Genomic DNA, 20990 nt, shown 5'->3' on the forward strand with positions numbered 1-20990 from the left:
CAAAACTTTGACCTCCATTAATGTGCCCGATAACCGCATCGATTCACTTGCAAAACGTATTTTTGGAGCGGGGAAGTAAGAATAAAATGTGGTTTCACAAGTGTGCATCCCCTCTTCTCACCAGGGTTGTGGCTGCGTTCGGACTAAACCGATGGGAGTCAGCACACAGATTAAACCCACGTGAAGTTCAGGTGGTCAAGTAGGCTTTCTAGCACAAGCCAGCCGAAGCACTTTAAAAACAACCGCAACCGCAGCCGCAGGCCAACAGAAACTTTGGAGGAGACGAAGGGATTTCTGGCAAGTACCGGCTGGTAAGTTAGTACGGGTGACAGCATCTTCGCATGTCCGTCCTGATTCGGTAGTCGGAGGCACTTGAAATGGTGGCAGCTGTCGAGTCGGTATGTTGAGTGGCGGCTCACCCTGACAGTCTCTGCCGTAGTGGTTTTTGCAGCACTTCTGGATCCAGCCCGGGTAGAGGCACACTCGCTTGCAGCCGAAGCTCCTGAGCGGGCTGAGCGGGCTGTCCAAGTCGGCCGACCAGCGCATGTAGCCCAGCGAGTACTTGCTGCGGCTTCGGAAGCAGCTCTCCACGCGGCCCTGAAAGGCCACGCGCTTGACGTCCTCCATTTTGGGCGTGGGCGCTTTCAACGGAGAAAGGGGCGGGGCCTTACCGTGTCCCGGTGACGGATGGGGCAGGGCGGAGGGAAGAGACAGCGGCCACAGCGGCCCTGTACGGACGCACGCAATTCACAATTGACATTCCGCCAGCCGTGATCATGCAAGCCAAGCAATCCCGTGACGGCGCCGATGCGTTTGCAATACTGACAAAGGTGGTTCTGTTCTCGAGGCTGTCGCAGTGCGCCCCCAAGCCGGGGGGCTCCAGGAGTCGGTCGATGCCGTAGGCCACGCCCCCGTCGAAGCTCATGTAGCGCTCCACCACCCTGGCCGCGTTTTCGTTGATCAATATGTCGCCCTGCGTCGGCACAAGCGCGCAACGATGCCATAACGCCACGCCGGCCCCGTTTTTGCCAAATTTCTGTTGGTCTAATTATGGCTCCAAACATAGTGAGGGCAGATTGCCACGATAAGGCTCCTCGTGCAAAATACCATCACCATGGCAATGCCAGACAACAATCATTACCATAGCAACAGTGTGTGTGTGTGTGTGTGTGTCCTCACCACCAGGGTTTTGTCACAGCTATACTTGATTCTTGATCCGTGCATGGTGCGGAAGGACGAGTATTTACTCGGCTGACTGACACCCAGAACCTACGCACACACGCACGCACGCATGCACAAATGTGTTGTGGCGCCCAAGGCGGCCATTTTAGCGGAAAAGCAGTGGAGCCATTTTAGCGGAAAAGCAGCGTTTTACCCTGGCGCTGCGTATGATGTGCGCCTTGACGGTGGCGGCCAGCTCCTCCTGGTGGTCGGGACTGGAGAGCCAGCGCTGCCTTTCGGGGGGCAGCGAGCTGAGCGCCCGCTCGCTGGGCCAGAACATCGTGAACGGACGGTGGATGGGCGACTGCAGCACCGGGAGCAGGCCGGCCCGCTGCACCCACAAAAAAAAAAAAAAAAAAAAGACATCAATGCCAACAAACGCGCGAGGGGTGGGGGGAGGGTTGAAGTAAGGGAGGATCAGAAGTAGAAAGACAAGTAGGGACGCGAGATGGTTGGATGACAGATGGATGGAAAAATGAACAAGCTCGCATGATAAACGTGTAGGCGGAGGAATGAATGATTGAAAGGATGCATGATGGATAATGGTTGGATGGATGGATGGCATCGAGCTGATACGAAAGGGTGATGTCGTCACAGCTTTACCTCCACTAACTGGTAGAAACTGCTGTAGCCGTAGAATTGAGCAGCCGCCGTGAAGTTCATCTGAAAAAGGGGAAGAAAGAAAAAAAGGAAAGAAGGTAGGAAAGAAAAAAAAAAAAAAAAGGTCAGGCTTCTTGCGCTACTTGATATTGGTATCGAAAGCCGCTTGAGCATTTATTCCATTTCCATCTTCAGGTCCATGTACTAGTACACTCTTTGTCTTCACAAGTAAAACATTGTAACGCAATAGTAGAAAAACGATCCCCCCCCCCACCTCCGTACGACATTTCTGCACACTTCAGGACAACTTTGGCTTACTAGTAAGACTGTACTTGTTACTGCACCTGTACTTGTTACTAGTGAGGCACACAAAAAAATAAAATAAAAATCAACTAGTATGCTTTGTATCCTCACTCGTAAGCACACATGCCCGCTAGTCGCACAACACAGCCGTTTACTAGCCGGGTGAAACAAAAGTGGCACTCGTGGAGAAAGATAAACATGGCGACGAGTAAGACACGCTGGCTCCAGCGGTGTGCTAAATCGGACAAAGGGCATACTAGCAGGTGGACTTGAAGCCGCTACGGAAGGAAGGCACGCCGGGCTTTCGTTAGCGGCGTTGAGTAGCGCCACCTTGTCGACGCGCCGTTTGCTGCTCAGCTGGTAGGGAGCGAGCATGGCGCTCAGGTGGTGGATGACGCCGTTGGATGTGGTGTAGTCGCTCTTGACGATCCGAGAGGCGTTGTTGACCCACACCGAGCCCTGACGCACACACACGCACGCACAATAAGTCCACGCCGTTAGCTGGGCGCTCACTAAGGCTAGTTTGGAATCAGCGGCCCGCCGCTTCCTCCTCTGCTGAACGACAGAGCCAAAAGAACGTGTGTGCGCGCTGGTGTGATTGTCAATGTCGCGGTGCCTCTTTTTATTTCTCGGAATCGCTTACCCGAGCTCTAAAGCGGTCACTCTGGCTGCATGCTAAAACTGGGCTGAGCTGAGCGCTACGGCTAAAAGCGGACACGCTGGGAATATCGGGACGTCATGATCGACGGGCACTCAGGGGCCCCAATGTCGTTCTGCCAGGGGCCTTGATGTTATTATGCTAGGAAATGCCTTTGGACTTTGGAGACGCAGGCCGTCGTGCAGCCTAAAGTCGAGGCCGCTGCATTTCTGCAGAAACAAAGTCGGCGCCAAATGACATGTTCAAACCCAATGCCAAAAGGGAACCATTCTCATGACGTGATGACATCGCACGGCTCTTGAAATGGGAACCGAGACAGCAGTAGCGTTTCGCTTTAGCCACAGTCTTAGCACAAACACCGGCCACCTGACCCACGAGCGATGTTCATACATGATTTCCTTTATTTTTTTCTCTGTCAGAGGAGAAGGACGACGGAAGCAACCTTCCCTTCTCTGCTGTTGCCCGGCACACATGAAGCGGCTACGTTCACCATTTGTGTCAAAGCGGCAACAAACTCAAGCACGGGGGACAACAGGTTCATATTCAGGCTGATAAAATGGCATTTGTGCGTCACACGAAACGAACAAATGGTGATCTTAGTTTTGACCAACCAGAGGAAGGGGTTTGACTAGACTACTCAGACTCAGCTTGCCTGCCTTCTGTCTTCCAAAAGGTCTTCCGAGACTTTGCGCATCCTTCCAAGCTACAATGTGCGTTTATGGAAGTGTGAGGTGCGTGCGCGTGTGTGCTCGTCGGACAGAGACCTGCCGCAGACTGAATTTCAGCGTGTAGCCGGACGTGGAGACGGCCTGTTGGGTGCTTTGGAGGTCGTTCAAAGTCAACTTCTCACAGGAAACGACGTGGTAACACACCAGATCGTTCAGACGCCCGTACAGCTTCCACTCATTAACCTGCGCGCGCGCGCACACGCACACACAAACACACACATGAATCCAAACACAATAACAGTCGGACCAAAAAAGACACAGAGAAAATACACACACACACACAAATATACACACACACACGCGCGCACCAAACATTGAAGAATAATCATTTGGATTTGAAGTCCAAATGAAAGTGGTGCCTTCAAGTTTCAGTGCCTTAAAGGGTGTCAAATTGGAACTTAAAGTGGAAGTCAATTCAAAAATGTTCTTGACAGTGTTCCATGCAGGCTCACTAGTTGAAACGCGGCACTCTGATCAATATTGTGTTTGTGGAACAAGAGTTAATCCGCCTGTTTGAAGCCATCCCGGGGGGCGGCCATTTTGTGGCGTCTCTCGACTGAAAATGACATCACGGTTGCTCTGGGCTCAGATAACGACCAATCGTGACCCAGCTTCAGAAAACGGGTGAGCCGTGATTGGTCGTTACCTGAGCCCTGCGCAGTTGTGATGTCATTTTCAGTCGACAGAAGTGACAAAATGGCCGCCCCCGGAGATGGGCTAAAAACGGGCGCATTTAACTCTTATTCCACAAACGCAAGATTGATCAGAATGCCGCGTGTAGACTAGTGGGCCTGCGTAGCACATATTCATCTTCTCTTAGCCGCGGACGACCGCAGACCTCGGAGGGAACCACGAGAAAGGACAGAGTAAAGATGGCGGCCGCTATTACACACAGTGGAATACGAATGGTTGTCGTCGACGGGGACGAAGACGGTGAAGGGCCCGTCGCCGTAAAGGCTCCGAGCGTCTGACTTCTAGACAAAACAACGACAAAAACAAAAGATGTTGGTCAACTTGTGTGTGTAGGTAGCGCAGAATCTGTTGACGTATTTATTTTTTTCGTATCCAACTCACTGAGAGCATGTAACGGAACAAAGCGTTCTCTGGGTTTCGGAACACCTCCTGTGCGACGACAAGAACGACAAGCAAATGTTGTGATGGCGGCGGTGTCGGCTTGGGCGGCGTTGCGGGTCTTGTGACTCACAGCGTTGGTGCTGCCGCGGCAATCGATGCCGTCGCCCACGTGGTCCCGCAGGCACGAGCAGTTCCTCTGGCCCAGACCCAAATACTCACAGCGGGCGTATTTGCTGCAGCCGCCGTTATTCTGCACGCACGCAAACAAGACACACGCGGCAATGATTTAAAAAAAAAAAAAAAAAAAAAAAAAAAAAAGACACGCACACACAAAGAAGTGTGGCGGTAGCATGAAGGTTAAGCGACGGCAGACGTACGGTTCTGCAGGGGTTGCTGGGGAAACAGAACCTGCCGTTGCCTTGGAAGCCCACCTGACACCTGCACGCCACCTGGGGAAGCCCAGCCCACAATGCCAATCGTGTCAAGTCAGGCTGACCCAGATTTTGAAGTCGACATCCGACGACATCCTTCAACTCTACACTTGTTGTCACACGTTGCGCTGCTCCTTTCTCATTTGCACACCTTGGCCACCTGGGGGCAGTGTAAGACGGGCATGCGGACATCGCGGACTCTCAGCCCCTTTCTCGGCTTCTCAGTACGCCAGTGAGATGAGTCGTTCTCCGCAGAGGATAAAGAATATGCCTGCGGATGTTGTTATATGATCTATCTACCTTTGTGTTCTGCTATTCATTGCTTAAAGGGTAACGACACTGCCGCAGGGATGCTAATTGTTAGCCCGTGTGCCTGTGGGGTTTCCTATTAGCATTAAGCTAGCGGTGGCTATGTGCTTGTTTGCCACTAACCTTCAGCCTCTTTATTTCACAACATCTTTTAATTATACTGATTAACAGCCGCTTGTTGTGAGTTGAGCTTGCGCTCCAAATTGAAGCTCATAAGCCCAAGCCAAAAAATCGGCCGGAAAAAAAAATTCATAGGTCGGGTCACTCATATTTCATTGTGCCACTGTAAACGTTTTTGGAAGCATCAAGTCGGACAAGTTAGTCTGGAAAGGTCAAGCGTGCCTCCCCGCCGCAGTCCAGCCTGCGATGGGCCGATTCATCGATCGGCAAACGAGCCCCGCCAAGACATGACATCGTGAAAACGAGCCGCGGCCTTACGGTGTCGGGTCCCGTTCGGATGCAGTCGGCCGACTTGTGGCAGCCGCCGTTGTTGACCAGGCAGCCGTCCAACTCTGAAAAAGGTCAAGCAGAGTTGACCCGTAAAGATTAGGGAGCATTTGAGGTTCACCCGAAAAAAACGTTTTGTGAGCGGCGTAGGTGTAGCGAGCGTGTATGTTTAACAACGGCGGCGTGGCCTACCCAGGCACACCACGCCGTCGCCCGTGTAGCCTATGTTGCAGGTGCAGGTGCGCACGCCCGCCGACACTTTGGCACAGGCGGCGAACGGCGAGCAGCCGCCGTTGGACAGGCTGCACAGCTCCACCTCTGAGGGACGCGCACGCTCGTCAGTAGGAGGAGGGAAAAAGTACAAGGAGAAGCCGTAGACGTAGAAATAAGAGCAGAAGCACAAGTTGAAGAAGGAGTCAAAAAACAAGTACGTACAATAGAAGTGTAATCAACATAATCAATAGAAGTAGTGGAAGTAGAGGAAGTAAAGCGGAAATTGACGCAGGAGAAGAAAAAGTCAATGGAGTACAAGTAGTAGAAAAAGAAATAGCAAAGTAGAGGAAGTGGTACATGAAGTAGTACAAGTTAAAAAAAAAAAAAAAAAAGTAGAAGTTGTAGTATGGGTAAAAGAAGTAGAAGTATCAATAAAAGTAGTAGGTATAGTAGTACGTGCAAAAGTAGAGGAAGTAAAAGTATTGTTAGTAGTAGAAGTAGGAGTAAAAGAAGTAGAATTAGCAATAGAAGTACATGAGGTAGAGCAAGTAAGACGTACTAGGAGTAGTCGACGATGAAAAAGCAGAAGTACAAGGTAGTAGAAGCGCAAGTAGCAGACGTCAACAAATGAAGTACAAGTATGACGTAAAAGAGTAGAAGTACAAGTAGCGCAACAAGTTGCGGGAGTGCAAGTGGGCCAAGAAGATTTTGTGACCTTTGCAGACGCTGCCGTTGCCTTTGTAGCCGGCCACGCACACGCAGGCGGCCGCGCTCCCCTGCGGCCCCGTGATGCAGCTGCAACGACGGGCGGCGCACAGTCATCGTCATCATCGTCATCATCATCATCATCATCGTCATCATCGTCATCATTGTCATCATCATCATCATCCTCGTCATCATCGTCATCATCATCCTCGTCATCGTCGTCGTCATCATCATCATCCTCGTCATCATCGTCATCATCCTCGTCATCATCATCATCATCGTGATCATTGTCATCGTCGTCGTCATCATCATTGTCGTCGTCGTCGTCGTCATCATCATCATCGTCGTCATCATCGTCATCGTCATCATCGTCGTCATCATCATCATCATCGTCGTCATCATCATCATCATCGTCGTCATCATCGTCATCCTCGTCATCCCTCCATTCTCAGCCAATCACAGGGCACCTGTGCATGGCTTTTGTGCCGTTCCTGTGGCCCACATGGCAACTCCACACAAGGAGGCCTCAGGCCACATTTGAACCCCGACCTCAGAAGTGTGAGGCGGACGGGCCAACCACTCAACCACCGTGCCGCTGCTTTTTAAAATCAATTCGACTTACTGATGCATTTGACCGCCCGTAAGACGCGTGTCCAACTTATGACTTTGCTACCAGTCGGCACTTGCTTGTTTAGTGTTTTTCCCCCCCCCCAAAAAACTCTGATGCCAGATCACTGAGACTATTGACCGGAAATATCCCAGGCGGCGCACACACATCAATAGAACCTACTTGGCGTTTTCGTCACACATTCCTCCGCAGGCGTCGTCCTTGATCTCTGCCACACACACACGCAGGCACACAAATGGATGATGGGCGGGTACACGCATTTGAGTCGTCGTGTGCGCGCGTACGCGCAACTCACCGATGGCGCACGAGGCTCCCTTCCAGCCTTTGTGACACTCACACTTGCCGCTTCCTGACAAACCGTCGTCGCACTTCCCGTGGTCGCACGCGCACTCTGGGATGCACACAAACAAGTAGTGACACACGTGCACGGAACACACGCAAAGGTACGCGCCAGGAAAGACCGACGCATACGCACACAAACGCCAATATGCGCGCGCACACACTGAAACGACACAAAGGCAGACATTCATTTCACCTTGTGACAGTGCTTCACTTATTTTTACACTTGCGTGAGAGTTGTTAAAGTCTGTGCGTTTCTATGAGTGTGTTTGCAGGGTCAAGTACACGCGTAAGAGCACTCGCCTTGCCTACGCGTCTCGATGTGTGCGCATGAGGCGCGCGTTTGCCACTATACAAGTGTGTGTGTGTGTGTGTGTGTTTGTGTTGATGTCCGCGTGTCTCACTGGAAGTGCAGTTGAGGCCGTAACGTCCCGGCTCGCAGTCCTCGCAAGCGGTGCCATGGAAACCCTCGTAGCAGCGGCACTCCCCGTTGCCAGGGAGGCCGTCCTGACACTGGCCGTGATTGGAGCACCAGCTGCCCACGTCTCCCGGGCATTTGAAGCACTCGTGGCCGTAGTAACCGGGGCAACATGACTGATGCTGCGGGGGGGGGGGGGGGGGGGGCACACGTCACCAGGCTTCAGCGTCACAAGCGCTAGGCTGTGACGGCAAAGCCTTAGCCAGCGAATGTTAACGTGTTAGCATTCCGTCAGTTGTCATTTAAAACGAAATGGCGTACAAACCTTCGGGTTTCCTCAGCGCTTACCCGGGTTGCTATCTCGCTACGTGTTAGCGTTTGAACCATTCTCATGTGAAATATGAGCCAACTCGGGGGCATGATGCGAAATTTGGTTGTTTTCAGGTTGCTATCTTAGCATCCCATCTGATAGCACGTTAGCATGTGCCTCATCCCACAAAGGCACCAGAAGCTCCGGAGTTGACGCGAGAGATGCAGCTCAGGCGGTTAGCATGCTAGCTGCTAGCATTGAGAAAGGGGGGGCTACCTTGGCAATCTGCAGACATTTTATCACGCAGCCCATCACGGACTTCCTGCGGGATCCCACGCGCTTTCTGTAACGACAGTTGGGCTTCATGTTCTCCGGGAACTGCATTACGGTCTGGGGCAGAACAAAGACGCACAAGAATTACAATCGGAATTTCAAACAGGCACGCTTGTTGAAAGTTGACTTTGGAACAAAGAAGATTTCCGCTATTGTGCTCTTATGCTCTTAATCTTATCCCGACAGGGCCAGTGGGTTGATTCAGATTGTGATTCTGATCCACATGAGTGACAGACTCACCGGCTGGTATCTGTTTTGGCAGCGGGGGGATCCGTCGCAGGCGGTACATCGGCCCTAATGAAGTGCAACCACACAGAGAGAAAGCGCCGTGACAAGACAAAACCGGAAGAGCGACACAGAGATAGCTTGAAAATCCGCTTGGCATTTCGTCCACTGTCACGCGAAATCGTTTAACCCGGGGACGAAGGCAAATGGCTAACTAAAAATCCTGGAAGAATCCAAAATATGAAAAAAAGAAAATTGGTGAATATATGCAGGACTCATGTGTAGTTGTAAGTTGCAATATCGTCATCCACCACCAGATGGCAGACATGTTTTAGTTGCGCTTACACTGGGTCTTATACTGGCCTATACTTCAATGTGAGTAGGCCAATTTTTTTTCCAGATTTGGAATGATGTACAAGGCAAACATAGTACCTGAATAATAATTCACATTTTGAGTGAGTTGATTTTTGCGAAAAATGTACAAAACGAGTTCTTGCACTGAATTTTGCTTTCTAGTTCAGTAGTTTTGTGCCGCCCTTGAATGGTCACTTTTAGGCAAGAGAGCCCTTTGCAACTTGGGAAAAAAAACCCATTTCATTTTGTTGTTGGCTTCGAATTTTGAAAAATGAGATAAGAAAGAAAAACGAAATACATGAACAGCACACATTTTGTCTGAATTTGCAACAGCCTTTTTGTCATCCATCTGTTTCGGTTAATGCTTGCCCCCCCCCGCCCCCTCACCCGGTGGCACAGATGAAAAACGGCGCCCCCCCCCCCATCTCCCGCCTTGAAGTGGCCCACCCCTGATTGAGGCCGACTCTGGGCCAAATATTTGCAGACTGGCGCTTACGTTGACTTGCACCATGATCTCCTGGCTGCATCTGTTGCGGCGCACGGTGAGGACGCGCGGCAGGATCATGATGACGCCGTACTGCGTCTCGGTGAAGGTGCCGTCCAGCGGCACGTCGTTCACCCACGTCTGGAGGGGCAACCAAAGTGCCAATCAGAGTCAGCGCCGCAGGAAAGAACAAGGAACTCACTGGTGATTATTTGGAGTGGTTACCCGGTTGTCGGAGTCCAGGTGGAACTGGACCTGGTAGTCGTTGCCCAGCACGGTGCTCTTGAGCAAACCGTCATACAGGCGCTCGGGGAAGAGCAGCTGGTGGCGAATCACGTGGTACTTGAACGCGTCGGCGTCCTGCGGATGCTAGCGCGTTAGCGGCCGTCCTCGCACTGTAGCGTTTGCGCAAGGTGCCGCGGGCGTGGCGGGCGTGGCGGGCGACCTACCAGCCGGGTGGAGTTGCTGTCGCTGAGGTACTGGCGGATGGCGTCGTCGGTGGGCAGCAGAAGGGTGAACTCCGTCTGCTTGACTTCCTTCGACAGGTTGTACGTCTGACGACGACCGCGTACGCCGAGGATGCCCACGCATGCAAATCACGCACACGCACGGTCACACGCAAACACGTACATGAGACATAAGCACAAATTTGCGCGACAGAACAATTCAACACTCAGCCGCAACGCACACAACAGACAAAAATGCACACACAGTACACACGTTCCTCAAACAAACAACATCACCACGCACATAAACAACACACACACACAAATGCATGACAGGACATCCATGCGCACACACGAAATGCACACAACACACATGCGCTCACCAGCTAACACACGGCATGTACATGCAGACAATCATGCAACATACAAAGACGATCCACACAAAGACAGAACACACAAAGACACACACGGCGCGTGCGCATTGCGTCACCCACTAAAGCGTATTGACGAAACAGACTGAAGTTTGGCGCCGACTCCAGGAAGGCCGTCAGGGTGGGCGGCTCGGGCGGGAGGTCCGAACGGGACGGGAACAAAACCTGAAGGCGCACACACGCGCATGCCAATGGAGTGCGCCACCGCGGTTTTTCCCCGCTCGGGCCGCAATCTGGCTTTCGCATACTCTCCGGTTGCCGGTTAGCACGTTAGCATCGGAATCCGCTTTCAAGCGCGGGATCGGCCGGGTCCTCTCACCTTGTCGATGACGTGGAAGTAGCCGTTGATGGCCGGCTGGTTCCGGGTGACGACGGCGGCGCCGCCGATGAGAATTCCCTGCAATCGCACCACAGCAGACTCCAGCACGCCGCAAACAGGGCAGGCGCAGACTTTCAACCGGGAGGCGCCCGTGCCGACCGGCCAGCGTTCCGACCATAACGACAACTACGAAGGCTAGCGTGCTACCTTGCTGCTGTTGGTGAGCTCCCATTGGGTGGCCGCGTTCATGGAGGCCAGCTTGCGGCCAATCATGCCCTCCATGTCTTCCACGGAGTAAATGCCTGGCAGGAAATGAGCCCTGGAAGCCACACGGGAAGTGAGCCAGCTGCGCGCGCCTGCGCGAGCGCGAGCGAGCGTTTAAGATTGTGCGTTCTCGTGTTGAGAACGAGCGCGAGCTGGCCCACCGCAGGATGTGCGGGAGGTGGTGTCTCATGTTCCAGAATGTGAAGTCGTCGTCACTCATGTTCCGCAGGACCGCTCTGGTGGGGACCAGCACGGTCAGGTTAGCGCTCAGGTCCTCGGCGGCCTGAGGGTACTTCTGGAAGTTGCACAAGCACACACACACACCGACGTCTGACTAATCCTGAGGTCAAATGCCAGCATGGTGTCATTTGAAGATTGCGTTTTTACGCACATGCATCATGAAGTACAGGCTGCCCAGCAACGGGTTCATGTCCAGCTCCTACGCAGAGAAACACATGCACACACACACACACACACACCATTTCCAGGCATTGTTTCACAGGTTACATTTTTAATCTCGGTCTGAACGCTTGTGCAAGTTTAAAAAAAAAAAAAAAAAAAAGGCCAATGACTCACATTTGATGGCGTAATGGTCACGCAAGTGTCAAATGAAGTCAACCACCCGTTTAATAAACTAAATTAAAGTCAAACGGCTGCTCGGCAGTTTGCTGACATAACGGTCCGGCGTGAAACCAAGTCGACTCCGGTATAATAAAAGCAAATACGGTAAAACGACAACGGATACGATGGGTTAGTAAGTGCTAGGGTAGATACTGTACGAGAGTGGGCGGGCGGGCGGGATGACTCGTTGGCTGGCCGGACGGATGAATAAAATCGGAATGGGCAAGTTCTCACCTCCATTAAGGTTCCATAGCAGACGCTTCCGTCTCCCTCGTAGCCGTCAGGACACGTGCATGTGCGGTTGCCGTCCTCCGTCTGCTCACACCGAGCCTGAACGGCAATTTTCAACAAAAGTCAGAGGTCGTATCAGAGGACTCGGTGAGGGCTTTTCACAAGCGCTGATGCGCTGCCAATACCCCTTCACACGGCCCCCAAAACATGCTTTTGATCAAAATCCATGGAGTCAAATGGATGTTTAAAAAAAAAAAAAAAAAAAGCCTCGGTGAGGGCATTCCAGATATGCCACTACGTTGTCAATATATCGTCATTTTGATGAGGTAACGGCCCCAAAACATCTTTTTAATCTTGCAGGAGATGCGAAAAATCCGTTTGCAACAAACCACACCGAGTCTCACGTCCGATGAAAGGCCTATTCCAGAAACGTACGTCGACAAAATCAGCGTGCAAAATGCGGCGCATGTGTGCGTGATTACCAGGTCATGGCAGCCTCCGTTTTTGCTGAAGCAGGGATTCACGACGTCGCAATCCACGCCGTTCCCCATGTAACCTGCTTTACACACGCACTCACTCTGCACGGGCGCGCGCACACACCCAACGCGCAGGTTCAGATAACAGAGATATTCACTTTTTCATATAGAAAATTCCTAAAATATCATTTGGAGCTTGAGGTTGTTGAAGATTTGTATCGGGAGTACAGCCTTTGTGTCAAAAGTTGGGGGGCAAAAAAGTTTTGAAAAAATGTAGGCGGGGAAAAATATGACAAACAATTCATTTTGAAAAACAAAAAGGGCTTTTGTAGTTTTTTCTAGTCAGTGAGGAGGGACATTTTTATGCAAAAAAATGCAACAAAAAAAAGGGATAATGTATATATATTTCTTTATATGTTTTATATACATTTTGTACATGCAATAAAATACAAAATTGTGTAAATATAAAAATGCATTATTATTTTATTATAATATAGAAAACATTTATATATGATATACTGTGCATTTATATTCTCTACGGTATATATTTTCAATTAGTGAGAATAGACATGTTGCCTGTATGGGGAAAAAAAACCAACAAAAAAAACGGATGGACAAAAACCACAATATATTAAGCTCTAACCTGTCCGGGTCCGATGTGGTTGCAGTCTGCATTTGGGCTGCAGCCTCCTCGCGCGTCCGTCTGGCAGTTGTTGACCTCCACACACACGCGCCCGTCGCCCGTCCAACCTTCCACGCACACGCACGACACGTTGCCCGGAGACAGGTACACGCACTCGGCCTAGCGGCAGCACAACCGGCAACAAACGGCAGAAATTCAAAAATGGCAACAGTACATATGGAGTCATACGGCAAAACCGACACCAAAAGTATTATAGAAATTCAATACAAAGTTTACAAAGCTGTGGTTTGGAAGAATAATTGCTCAAGTTAAGTACAGGAACTTCAAAAATCGACTTTAGTGCAGTAACGCCAAATCTGTACTTTGTGACTCCCTGCCACTGCATGTTATTGACTTGCTGTGGAAGGTTGTGGCGAAATCTTACACTGGCGTGGCAGCCTCCTCTGTTGCTCTTCAGACAGCGGTTGATGGCAGCGCACGAGTGGCCGTCGCCCTCGTAGCCGTACCGACAAACACACCTGGTGCCAAAGGCAAAAGCACTTGGGTAAGGACTCAAGCAAAAAGGTGGCACACTTTTACAAAACAAGTCAGATGTGAAATCATGAGGGGGGGGGGGGGGGGGGGGGGGCGGAATCTTAGGAAGTATAAAATAGTTTTGAGAACTATTTTACTAAACATACATATTCTTCTCACAAATAAAAAAAAAACAGTAAAAAATGATGTACAAAATGAGACGATTCTCAGCAGATTTTGAATTCTCCAAAATATCAAACTTTTTATCCCTCAATTATTGACAATTTTGGGGACTTTCTGGAAACTTTAATAAGGTATAATATAAAGGAAAAAGTTGTCTCCAAGTAAAAAAAAAGTTGTGTATTTTCCAGAGGTATTTTTGGAGGGAAAAAAGGATCATTAAAAGTAATCTTACGAATTAAGGTTAAAAAAGCAAATTCACTTATATTTTCTGATAAATTCTCAAAAAGCCGCAAGTTTGATACTTTGACAAAATATGAGGAACCCTAAAAAATAGGGTGACGCCCCCCCCCGGGGTCCGCTGTAGCCTGGAGCTCAACACTGCTCCGTGTGGTTTCCGCTGGTAGCGGAGCATTTGGTGCACTCGGGCCGAGTGAGCCTTACGTGCTTTGCAGGCCGTTGTGCGTGCAGTACGCGTTGATGTGGCAGTGTTCCATCAGGCCGTCGGCGTTGCACGGCGTGGCCGCTTTATCGCAACGCTCCCCGGAGAAACCCTCCAGACAGGAGCCGGGCCGACACACGCCGGCGCTGCCCGGTCGGTTGTCGCACACGCCGTGGACGCAGTGACACTCTGTCAGCGCACACACGCGAGCGACACGCTGAAAAGGAGCGTCCGAGGCAGACGGCCGCCCTCGACCGGCGGGGCGCGCGTCACCTTTGTCGCAGTCCTCTCCGTGTTTGGCCGGGTCGGAGCAGATGTGGCAGGCCATGCCTTCAAAGGGCGATTGACAGCTGCAAGAGCCGTTGCCGCGGATACCGTCGAAGCACTGTAGGAAATGAAAATAATCGTGACCAAAGAAACTATGTCATGGATAGTAACCGATAATGCAAAAACAATACTCATGAATAAAATAAAAATAAATAACCAGTGTAAAATTATTTGGCAACAATCTTAAAAAAGTCATGCAAAAATATGGATAAAAAAAAAAATGCTACAAAAAAAAAAAATAGAAAATACAAAAATAGTCAATCAAAATCCCAAAAGGAAAACAACGGTAAGTCTCAAAAATACCAAAATGACGCTAAAATGACGGCCGTCACTATGAAATCTATTTAAAATCAATTGCTCTATCCATTATTCCATCAAATAATGGAGTAAATGGGATGGATTTCAAGTGACTTATCGCATCGCTTGCCTGCATCAACTTTCCACCAATAGCGAAACAGCAATGTGGATGCAATGACGAAACGACCACATTACAAATCTGCTGGAAATGTAAAACGGTGTTGGCCAAGCTACGGGGCAAAAAGTTTGTGTTGACCAATTTTTGTGGTCGACCTCCCCCAGCCCTAATTAAAATGAATGAAAAAAATACTACAAATCAAATGACTCATTTCAAAACCTACAAAATGACTTGAAAACAAATGAAATGATCAAAAATATACAAAACGCAAACTATCATCAGAAAAAATACAAAATCAATAATGCAGAAAATGAAAAAAAAAAAAAAAAAAATCCACAAAAAGGTGGATCTTGGAAAGAATTGAAGACTAAATTGAAAAAAAACCCCAAAATCAGCCCAGCACAAAATAACACAAGCAAACAAAAACCAAAAACTCAAAGAAGATGACATTGTAAGTGATAGATAACAACACTGATGGTGATGCGAGTTACTGTTGTTGTTGCTGACCGTTCCTTTGTCGTAACAAGGATGCTGGAAGCCACCGATGCACGGCTTGCAGTCGGGCCCGAAGAAACCTTTGCAGCACTCGGCCGTCTGATGGGGAACACAACAAAACGTATGCTTCCTCCTTCTCGCATCCGCTTCGAGAGCCGACTTTGACTCGCATGTTGCCTTTCGAGTATTTTTGAAGGATTCAAACGTGCGACTACGCTCTGACCCGCGTGGTGACGTTGCAGTGCTTGGCGCAGCCTTTGCTCCCCGACCGATGCAGAGGGGACGGCGCGTAGTCGCAGCCGATCAGGTGGCTCTCCTGAAGCACACGCCATTTAGTCGGTCGGTCGGTCGGTCCGACGGACGGACGGACGCGTGCGTTTTTACCAGCTCGGTGCTGCCGACCGGACAAGACGTCTCGTACAGGTAACTGCAGTGAACGCACGGACCCTGAAAGAACACAAAGAAGCGATGCCTTTTTCGACGCAAATCAAGCTGGCTATGTTGATGGCAGTGAGTGCGTTTGCATGTCTTTGCAAAGCATAAGGGGAGGGAGAGAGAGAGAAAGAGAGAGAAAGAGAACACGAGAGAGAAAGAGAGAGCGTTTGTGGCTATGTGAGTGTGTTTCTGTTGCGTGCGTTTCGTTTTTGTGTGCGGCGCCTGACTGACTTGTATGATTTTGCTTGCGACGTCGTCGCATCTGTGCGGCATGATGGGCAGGATGGTGGGCGGGTAGAGGAGGCCGTCAATCAAGTGGATGATGCCGTTGAGCACTCGGTTGTTGGGCGACACCACGCGCACGCCCTTGTCGCCCAGCACGATGTCACCCTGAGAGAGGCGGGCGGCGCGTCAGCGCGGGCTCCGACCCACTCAACGGAAGGCGGCCAATCAAAGAGCGGCTTACCTCCGCGGAGGCGGAGATGGTCAGCAGCTGATTGGCCGTCGTCTCGACGTGAGGAAGGGACGTCAGGTCGTCCGACGTCAGCTAAGGACGCGCAAAACATCTCAGAAAGTGCATTTTGAAAAATGAAATGAAGACTCAAATGTGTGTGTTTTTATTTGTGTGTCATCTTCAAAACCAAACGACACCAAAATAGAAATGGACTGTACGGTACTTTGAGGTATTTTATATTTGAAATGGGGAAAAAATCATTTCATAGATCGATATTGTATTTTAACATAAAAAAAAAAAGAAAAAAAAAAATGCTGACACTTTGTTTTGTTAAATACAATTTAAAATTAAGCTGAAGAAAAGGTGCGTAGTAATTACATGAATATATATTCATGTAATTCTTTTTTTCTTTGTGTTTCAGTTTAAAAATATGACATTTTGTGCAAGCGTGCGTGTGTGTGTGTGTGCGCGCATGCGTCCTTACGCTGCCCTTGGTATAAATGTGGTTCCGGAGAAGTTCTTGAAGTTTGGGTCTGGCCTGAGGACAAAAAGAAAGATCGGTTGGTACTCGGTTGACTGATGACTGAGCGAAGTTAAAGTTGTTGTTGTTTTTTTTTTTTTTTTTGTTGCCGTTTGTTTGTTTTTCGGGCGCGTACGTGGTTGAGCATGTAGAGGATGCTGCCGTCTCTGGCGTTGTCCACGGCCTGGTTGCTGGGGATGAAGACGGTCAGAGGGCCCGGCCCGTTCAGCGGCAGCACCGCGCCGCAATTCTGCACAAACACACATACAGTCAAGCTCAAAACAAGTCTTGCGATGGCTTCCGAATCTTCCAACGTACCGAGATGTTGTTTTCAAAAACAACATTTTTACCAATGCTTGACCGACAGTTGAAATTGCGAATCATTGTTTTAAACGGCATGCAGTGGAGCCCACCCGGCCAGCCTGCGAATGGTGAAACGCTGCCAATAACTGACACGCATTATGAATGCATTGACAAAAAAGAAAAAAACACCTTTCAAAGATTGAAAAAACATTCCATTGTGCAGGTGTTGCAGCAAGGGTTTCGCTTTGTATGCAAAAACCGTCCCAAATATTATATTTAGAACAAAAACGATTCATGTTCTGTGTAACAATTTTGAAAATGAAAATGGTCTTTTCAAGCAGCAAAAAACGTTGTCTTCAAACGGCCTTGGCTTTCAACTCCGCATGAGACTCAGCATTGTTTTCGTGTTTTATTGTGTTTACCGTTTTTACGATATGCATTTTCTCGTGTCAGATTTTTACTTTACGCACCACACGTTGTGTGCAGCTGTGTGTGTGTTTTTTAAGTGCTCTACAAATAATTGAGAGTTAGGTTGGATAGTATAGAAAAAAAAAACTTCCAAAATGCGGCGCCCACCTTATTATCCAGCAATCTTGCTTTTTGACAACAAAAACATTATTCTTCATGTCAGATAAGATAAAACACGACTACAATTTGCACCTCAAAAAAAGCAATGAAAATATCAAATCAAAACATACAAAACAAAGCCTATTTGTATTTTTTTCTAAACAACTAAAATATTTTTCCTTTCTCTTTGACAATAAAAATAGCATTTATTTATTTTTTTTTAATTAGAACATGAAAATCGAAAAAAATAAAATGAAATCAGCATGTGATATTTTGAAATCAAATGGACTCACATCGACAAGTGACAGGAAGCGGTTGAAGGCGGGCTCTTTTCTCACAACCTCCCCGACGTTCATTGCTGCAGACTGGAGCCCCAAAAATATCAAGATGATGTTTCATATTTCTATTGTCATCGTGGATGGTACACACTGTACTGACTTCTGCAGAAATAGGAAGAGGAGCAGGAGCGGGCGTGTCGTCAGGGGGTCCCGTGATTGGCCGGTCGATGATGTGGATGACGCCGTTGGCCGCTGGCAGGTCGGCCTGGACGACGACGTACGTCCGCGTGGGGTCGTGCAGCATGATGAAACGCTAGCGCAAAAAATCCAACCACGTCAACGATCGGCAGAGTCGGTCTGTTATCGCGCTTCTTTCGCTTACGCCATTCATTTCAATTCTCTTCCTGAGCAAATCGTACAACAGTTTGGAGTGATTCAAATCAAAAAAAAAAAAAAGGGGGGTACAATATTTTGAGCATTTCATCATCTCTTGAGGAACTACATCAAAACAAAATTTGTATTGTTTCAGGGGATGTTTTGTACTCACAATATGTGATGATGTACTTTTCATTTTTTATTTCAAAAAGATACCAATTTGGAGATATTCTATTTAGACGAACATAACATATCCCACCGAGGAAATCTCTGAATGATTTTCCCAGAGTGTCGGAAATAATGTCAGAGGAACTCAATAGCTGGAAGTTTTCCAAGGGTGGCGTATTTGCGCCATTTTGTTTGCTGCCCCGTCGGTACCTTGTTGTCCTTGCACCTCATTTTGGCGCCTCCGTACATGTTGAAGTGTCGGCCGTCCGTCATGTCCCGCAGGATGTGCTGACCCAGGATCAGGTGGTCGCGACAAAACATGTTCGCGGACTGCAAGAGCAAAGCAGAAACGGCGTTTCATGTCTCGGCAGCGGTAACCTCATAGTATTGATTTTTTGGGGGGGGGCGCTAAGAAGAGCCCGATCCTCGTACGGTCGCAGACGTTTGGAGCTGCGGCACGAAAGCCGTGAACGGTCCGTTGTGAATCATCAGCGATAAACAACCTTTGGCTGAAACACAAAACGGAAATACAATTGCAATAACGTACAATCATCACCAGTCACACGCTGCAGTAAGCACAGTATTGATGTATATCCTTACGTACTCTATATATGCATACATCACATATTAATCATGTTATTATTAGTACTATTCATTTTTTGGTGTAATGAAAATATTCAGTCTGGATGCATTCTCATTATTATTGTCATTATGTGCTCTACATTTACAGTATATCAGGGGTGTAACAAAAATATTTGGGGGATTTAACCGAACTGAATGGAAACAATTGAAAATGCACCGCCTTTAAATCATATCGCACCCCATATACCAAGATACGTGTCCAATGTATATCCAAGTTCCAAAGTGTGAAGTTGTTGTTGTTTTTAAAAGTATGGCAAAGAAGCAGAGCAACAGTCGTGATGTTTATCCATTTCGACTCGGTAGCTTGATATCCATTTTGCATAAAACAGGTGTGTGTAGTGTACGGAGCATAAAGTTGATACCGAACAAGTTGAGGGCCCCCCTGAGTTTGTCTTTCTGGACTCCGTTTCGGTTCAGGTCCTGCAGACGCGAAATCAGGTTGCCGTAGCAACGCCGCCCGTCGCCGATCTCGCCCAGCATACACACACACCTGACCAAAAAAAAAAAAAAAAAAAAAAAAAAAGCACACACAACACTTTAAGCTTGTAATCCTTCACAGAAAAATCTCAGGCTTTTTTCCTTCTTTGACTCTGCATGACGCGTTGGACTCAGTTCGTTTCCTGTCATTTTCTGACCTGGCTTTTCCATCCAGTCCCGTTTGACAGACGGCCGACGAGTGGCAGGTGTCCGCCGAGCAGTCCGAAAGCAGCCGGCAGCCCGACTCGGCGCCGCCCCCCGCCGGAGTCATGCCGGACATGCACTCGCAGGCCGCCTGGGAGACAAAATCAGACGTCACGCTCGTTCGTCATCAACTTGGACGGGCGGCGCTCATCGACCGCACCTTGTTGGGCCCCTTGAAGACGCAGACGGTGGTGTTGAGGGGGCAGCCGCCGTTGTTGACCGTGCAAGGGTTTCTGGGTACGCACACCTGGCCGTTGCCCTCAAAGTCAGCCTTGCAGGCGCAGCTGACCTTTGACCCCTGCGTGGAGCACTGAGCGTTGACGTCGCAGCTGCTCGACACGCACACGCCTAAAAAAAAAAAGTGGAACACAATTGGGTTGCGTTGGGTTACCATGCACAATTTTTAGCCCTTGAGTTGCTTCGCTTCTTTTAAAACATTTTTTTAAAGAATTTAGCAGGGTTGATTTTTGGTGTCCACTTTTGGCCAATTGAAACGCATGAAAATGACATTTTGTAATTCTTTGTTCCTTCTTTTCCTACAGTTTAGGTAAAATGGTGAGCAATTTTGAGTGACCACATGAACATTCGATTTTTGGACGTTTTCATCAATTATCCATTTTTGGACAAGAGAGCAGCAATTTGATGTCAACGAAAGCGTCGGGCGCCATGTTTACTTGCGCATTTGTTCTTCGGCGACTTCCTGTATCCTGGCAAACATTGGCACGTGGCGGCGTCTCCTTCTCCTGAGCAGTACGAATACGCGGCGCATGTGCTGCACCGGGTGCTCACTGAATACACAAAAGAACACACACACACACACACACACACACAATAAGCACACGGGATGACTGTGTGAGACGTTTGCAAGCATGTGGAGTCAGATGAGGACGCAGTTGTGTGCTTATGCTAAAAACTGCAAAGATGGCCACGCTAGCTTGACCTTGCTCATGGATGGCCTCTTGTGGTGACATGAAAAATGACAAG

The 20990-nt window shown here is 49.0% G+C and overlaps 1 protein-coding gene and 1 long non-coding RNA gene across 4 annotated transcripts in view; one reads left to right on the top strand and one right to left on the bottom strand.

Annotated features, from left to right (window-relative positions):
* Positions 1 to 20990, bottom strand: part of stab1 (stabilin 1) — a 35909-nt gene that overhangs the window by 11111 nt on the left and 3808 nt on the right. For all 3 annotated transcript variants that reach the window (XM_086041892.1, XM_086041893.1, XM_086041894.1), the window contains exons 6-54: positions 20681 to 20794; positions 20167 to 20354; positions 19961 to 20097; positions 19688 to 19815; positions 19116 to 19192; positions 18894 to 19013; positions 18301 to 18453; positions 18156 to 18227; positions 17129 to 17242; positions 16957 to 17010; positions 16485 to 16565; positions 16250 to 16408; positions 15968 to 16030; positions 15807 to 15899; positions 15596 to 15682; positions 14620 to 14731; positions 14349 to 14535; positions 13636 to 13729; positions 13212 to 13370; positions 12575 to 12670; positions 12096 to 12191; positions 11632 to 11679; positions 11402 to 11535; positions 11184 to 11295; positions 10977 to 11054; positions 10721 to 10822; positions 10230 to 10334; positions 10006 to 10140; positions 9793 to 9921; positions 8958 to 9011; positions 8661 to 8774; positions 8061 to 8256; positions 7613 to 7708; positions 7480 to 7525; positions 6700 to 6779; positions 5964 to 6089; positions 5763 to 5836; positions 4962 to 5033; positions 4715 to 4834; positions 4585 to 4632; positions 4404 to 4484; positions 3547 to 3693; positions 2455 to 2583; positions 1825 to 1884; positions 1376 to 1552; positions 1180 to 1269; positions 827 to 973; positions 672 to 728; positions 420 to 597 (exon numbers count right to left, since the gene is read on the bottom strand). In XM_086041892.1, coding sequence (XP_085898018.1) covers positions 420 to 597; positions 672 to 728; positions 827 to 973; positions 1180 to 1269; positions 1376 to 1552; positions 1825 to 1884; positions 2455 to 2583; positions 3547 to 3693; positions 4404 to 4484; positions 4585 to 4632; positions 4715 to 4834; positions 4962 to 5033; positions 5763 to 5836; positions 5964 to 6089; positions 6700 to 6779; positions 7480 to 7525; positions 7613 to 7708; positions 8061 to 8256; positions 8661 to 8774; positions 8958 to 9011; positions 9793 to 9921; positions 10006 to 10140; positions 10230 to 10334; positions 10721 to 10822; positions 10977 to 11054; positions 11184 to 11295; positions 11402 to 11535; positions 11632 to 11679; positions 12096 to 12191; positions 12575 to 12670; positions 13212 to 13370; positions 13636 to 13729; positions 14349 to 14535; positions 14620 to 14731; positions 15596 to 15682; positions 15807 to 15899; positions 15968 to 16030; positions 16250 to 16408; positions 16485 to 16565; positions 16957 to 17010; positions 17129 to 17242; positions 18156 to 18227; positions 18301 to 18453; positions 18894 to 19013; positions 19116 to 19192; positions 19688 to 19815; positions 19961 to 20097; positions 20167 to 20354; positions 20681 to 20794 — 5319 coding nt within the window. The remainder of the gene's footprint in view (positions 1 to 419; positions 598 to 671; positions 729 to 826; positions 974 to 1179; positions 1270 to 1375; positions 1553 to 1824; positions 1885 to 2454; positions 2584 to 3546; positions 3694 to 4403; positions 4485 to 4584; positions 4633 to 4714; positions 4835 to 4961; positions 5034 to 5762; positions 5837 to 5963; positions 6090 to 6699; positions 6780 to 7479; positions 7526 to 7612; positions 7709 to 8060; positions 8257 to 8660; positions 8775 to 8957; positions 9012 to 9792; positions 9922 to 10005; positions 10141 to 10229; positions 10335 to 10720; positions 10823 to 10976; positions 11055 to 11183; positions 11296 to 11401; positions 11536 to 11631; positions 11680 to 12095; positions 12192 to 12574; positions 12671 to 13211; positions 13371 to 13635; positions 13730 to 14348; positions 14536 to 14619; positions 14732 to 15595; positions 15683 to 15806; positions 15900 to 15967; positions 16031 to 16249; positions 16409 to 16484; positions 16566 to 16956; positions 17011 to 17128; positions 17243 to 18155; positions 18228 to 18300; positions 18454 to 18893; positions 19014 to 19115; positions 19193 to 19687; positions 19816 to 19960; positions 20098 to 20166; positions 20355 to 20680; positions 20795 to 20990) is intronic.
* On the top strand, positions 4 to 4012 carry LOC147142718 (uncharacterized). The gene is made up of 3 exons (XR_015088239.1): positions 4 to 311; positions 3202 to 3317; positions 3456 to 4012. It is a non-coding gene; the product is annotated as an uncharacterized LOC147142718 (long non-coding RNA).

The sequence above is a fragment of the Filicampus tigris genome, chromosome 9 (assembly GCF_054856515.1).
Source record: "Filicampus tigris isolate MCC_2025a chromosome 9, RoL_Ftig_1.0, whole genome shotgun sequence".
NCBI classification, from domain to species: Eukaryota; Metazoa; Chordata; class Actinopteri; order Syngnathiformes; family Syngnathidae; genus Filicampus; species Filicampus tigris.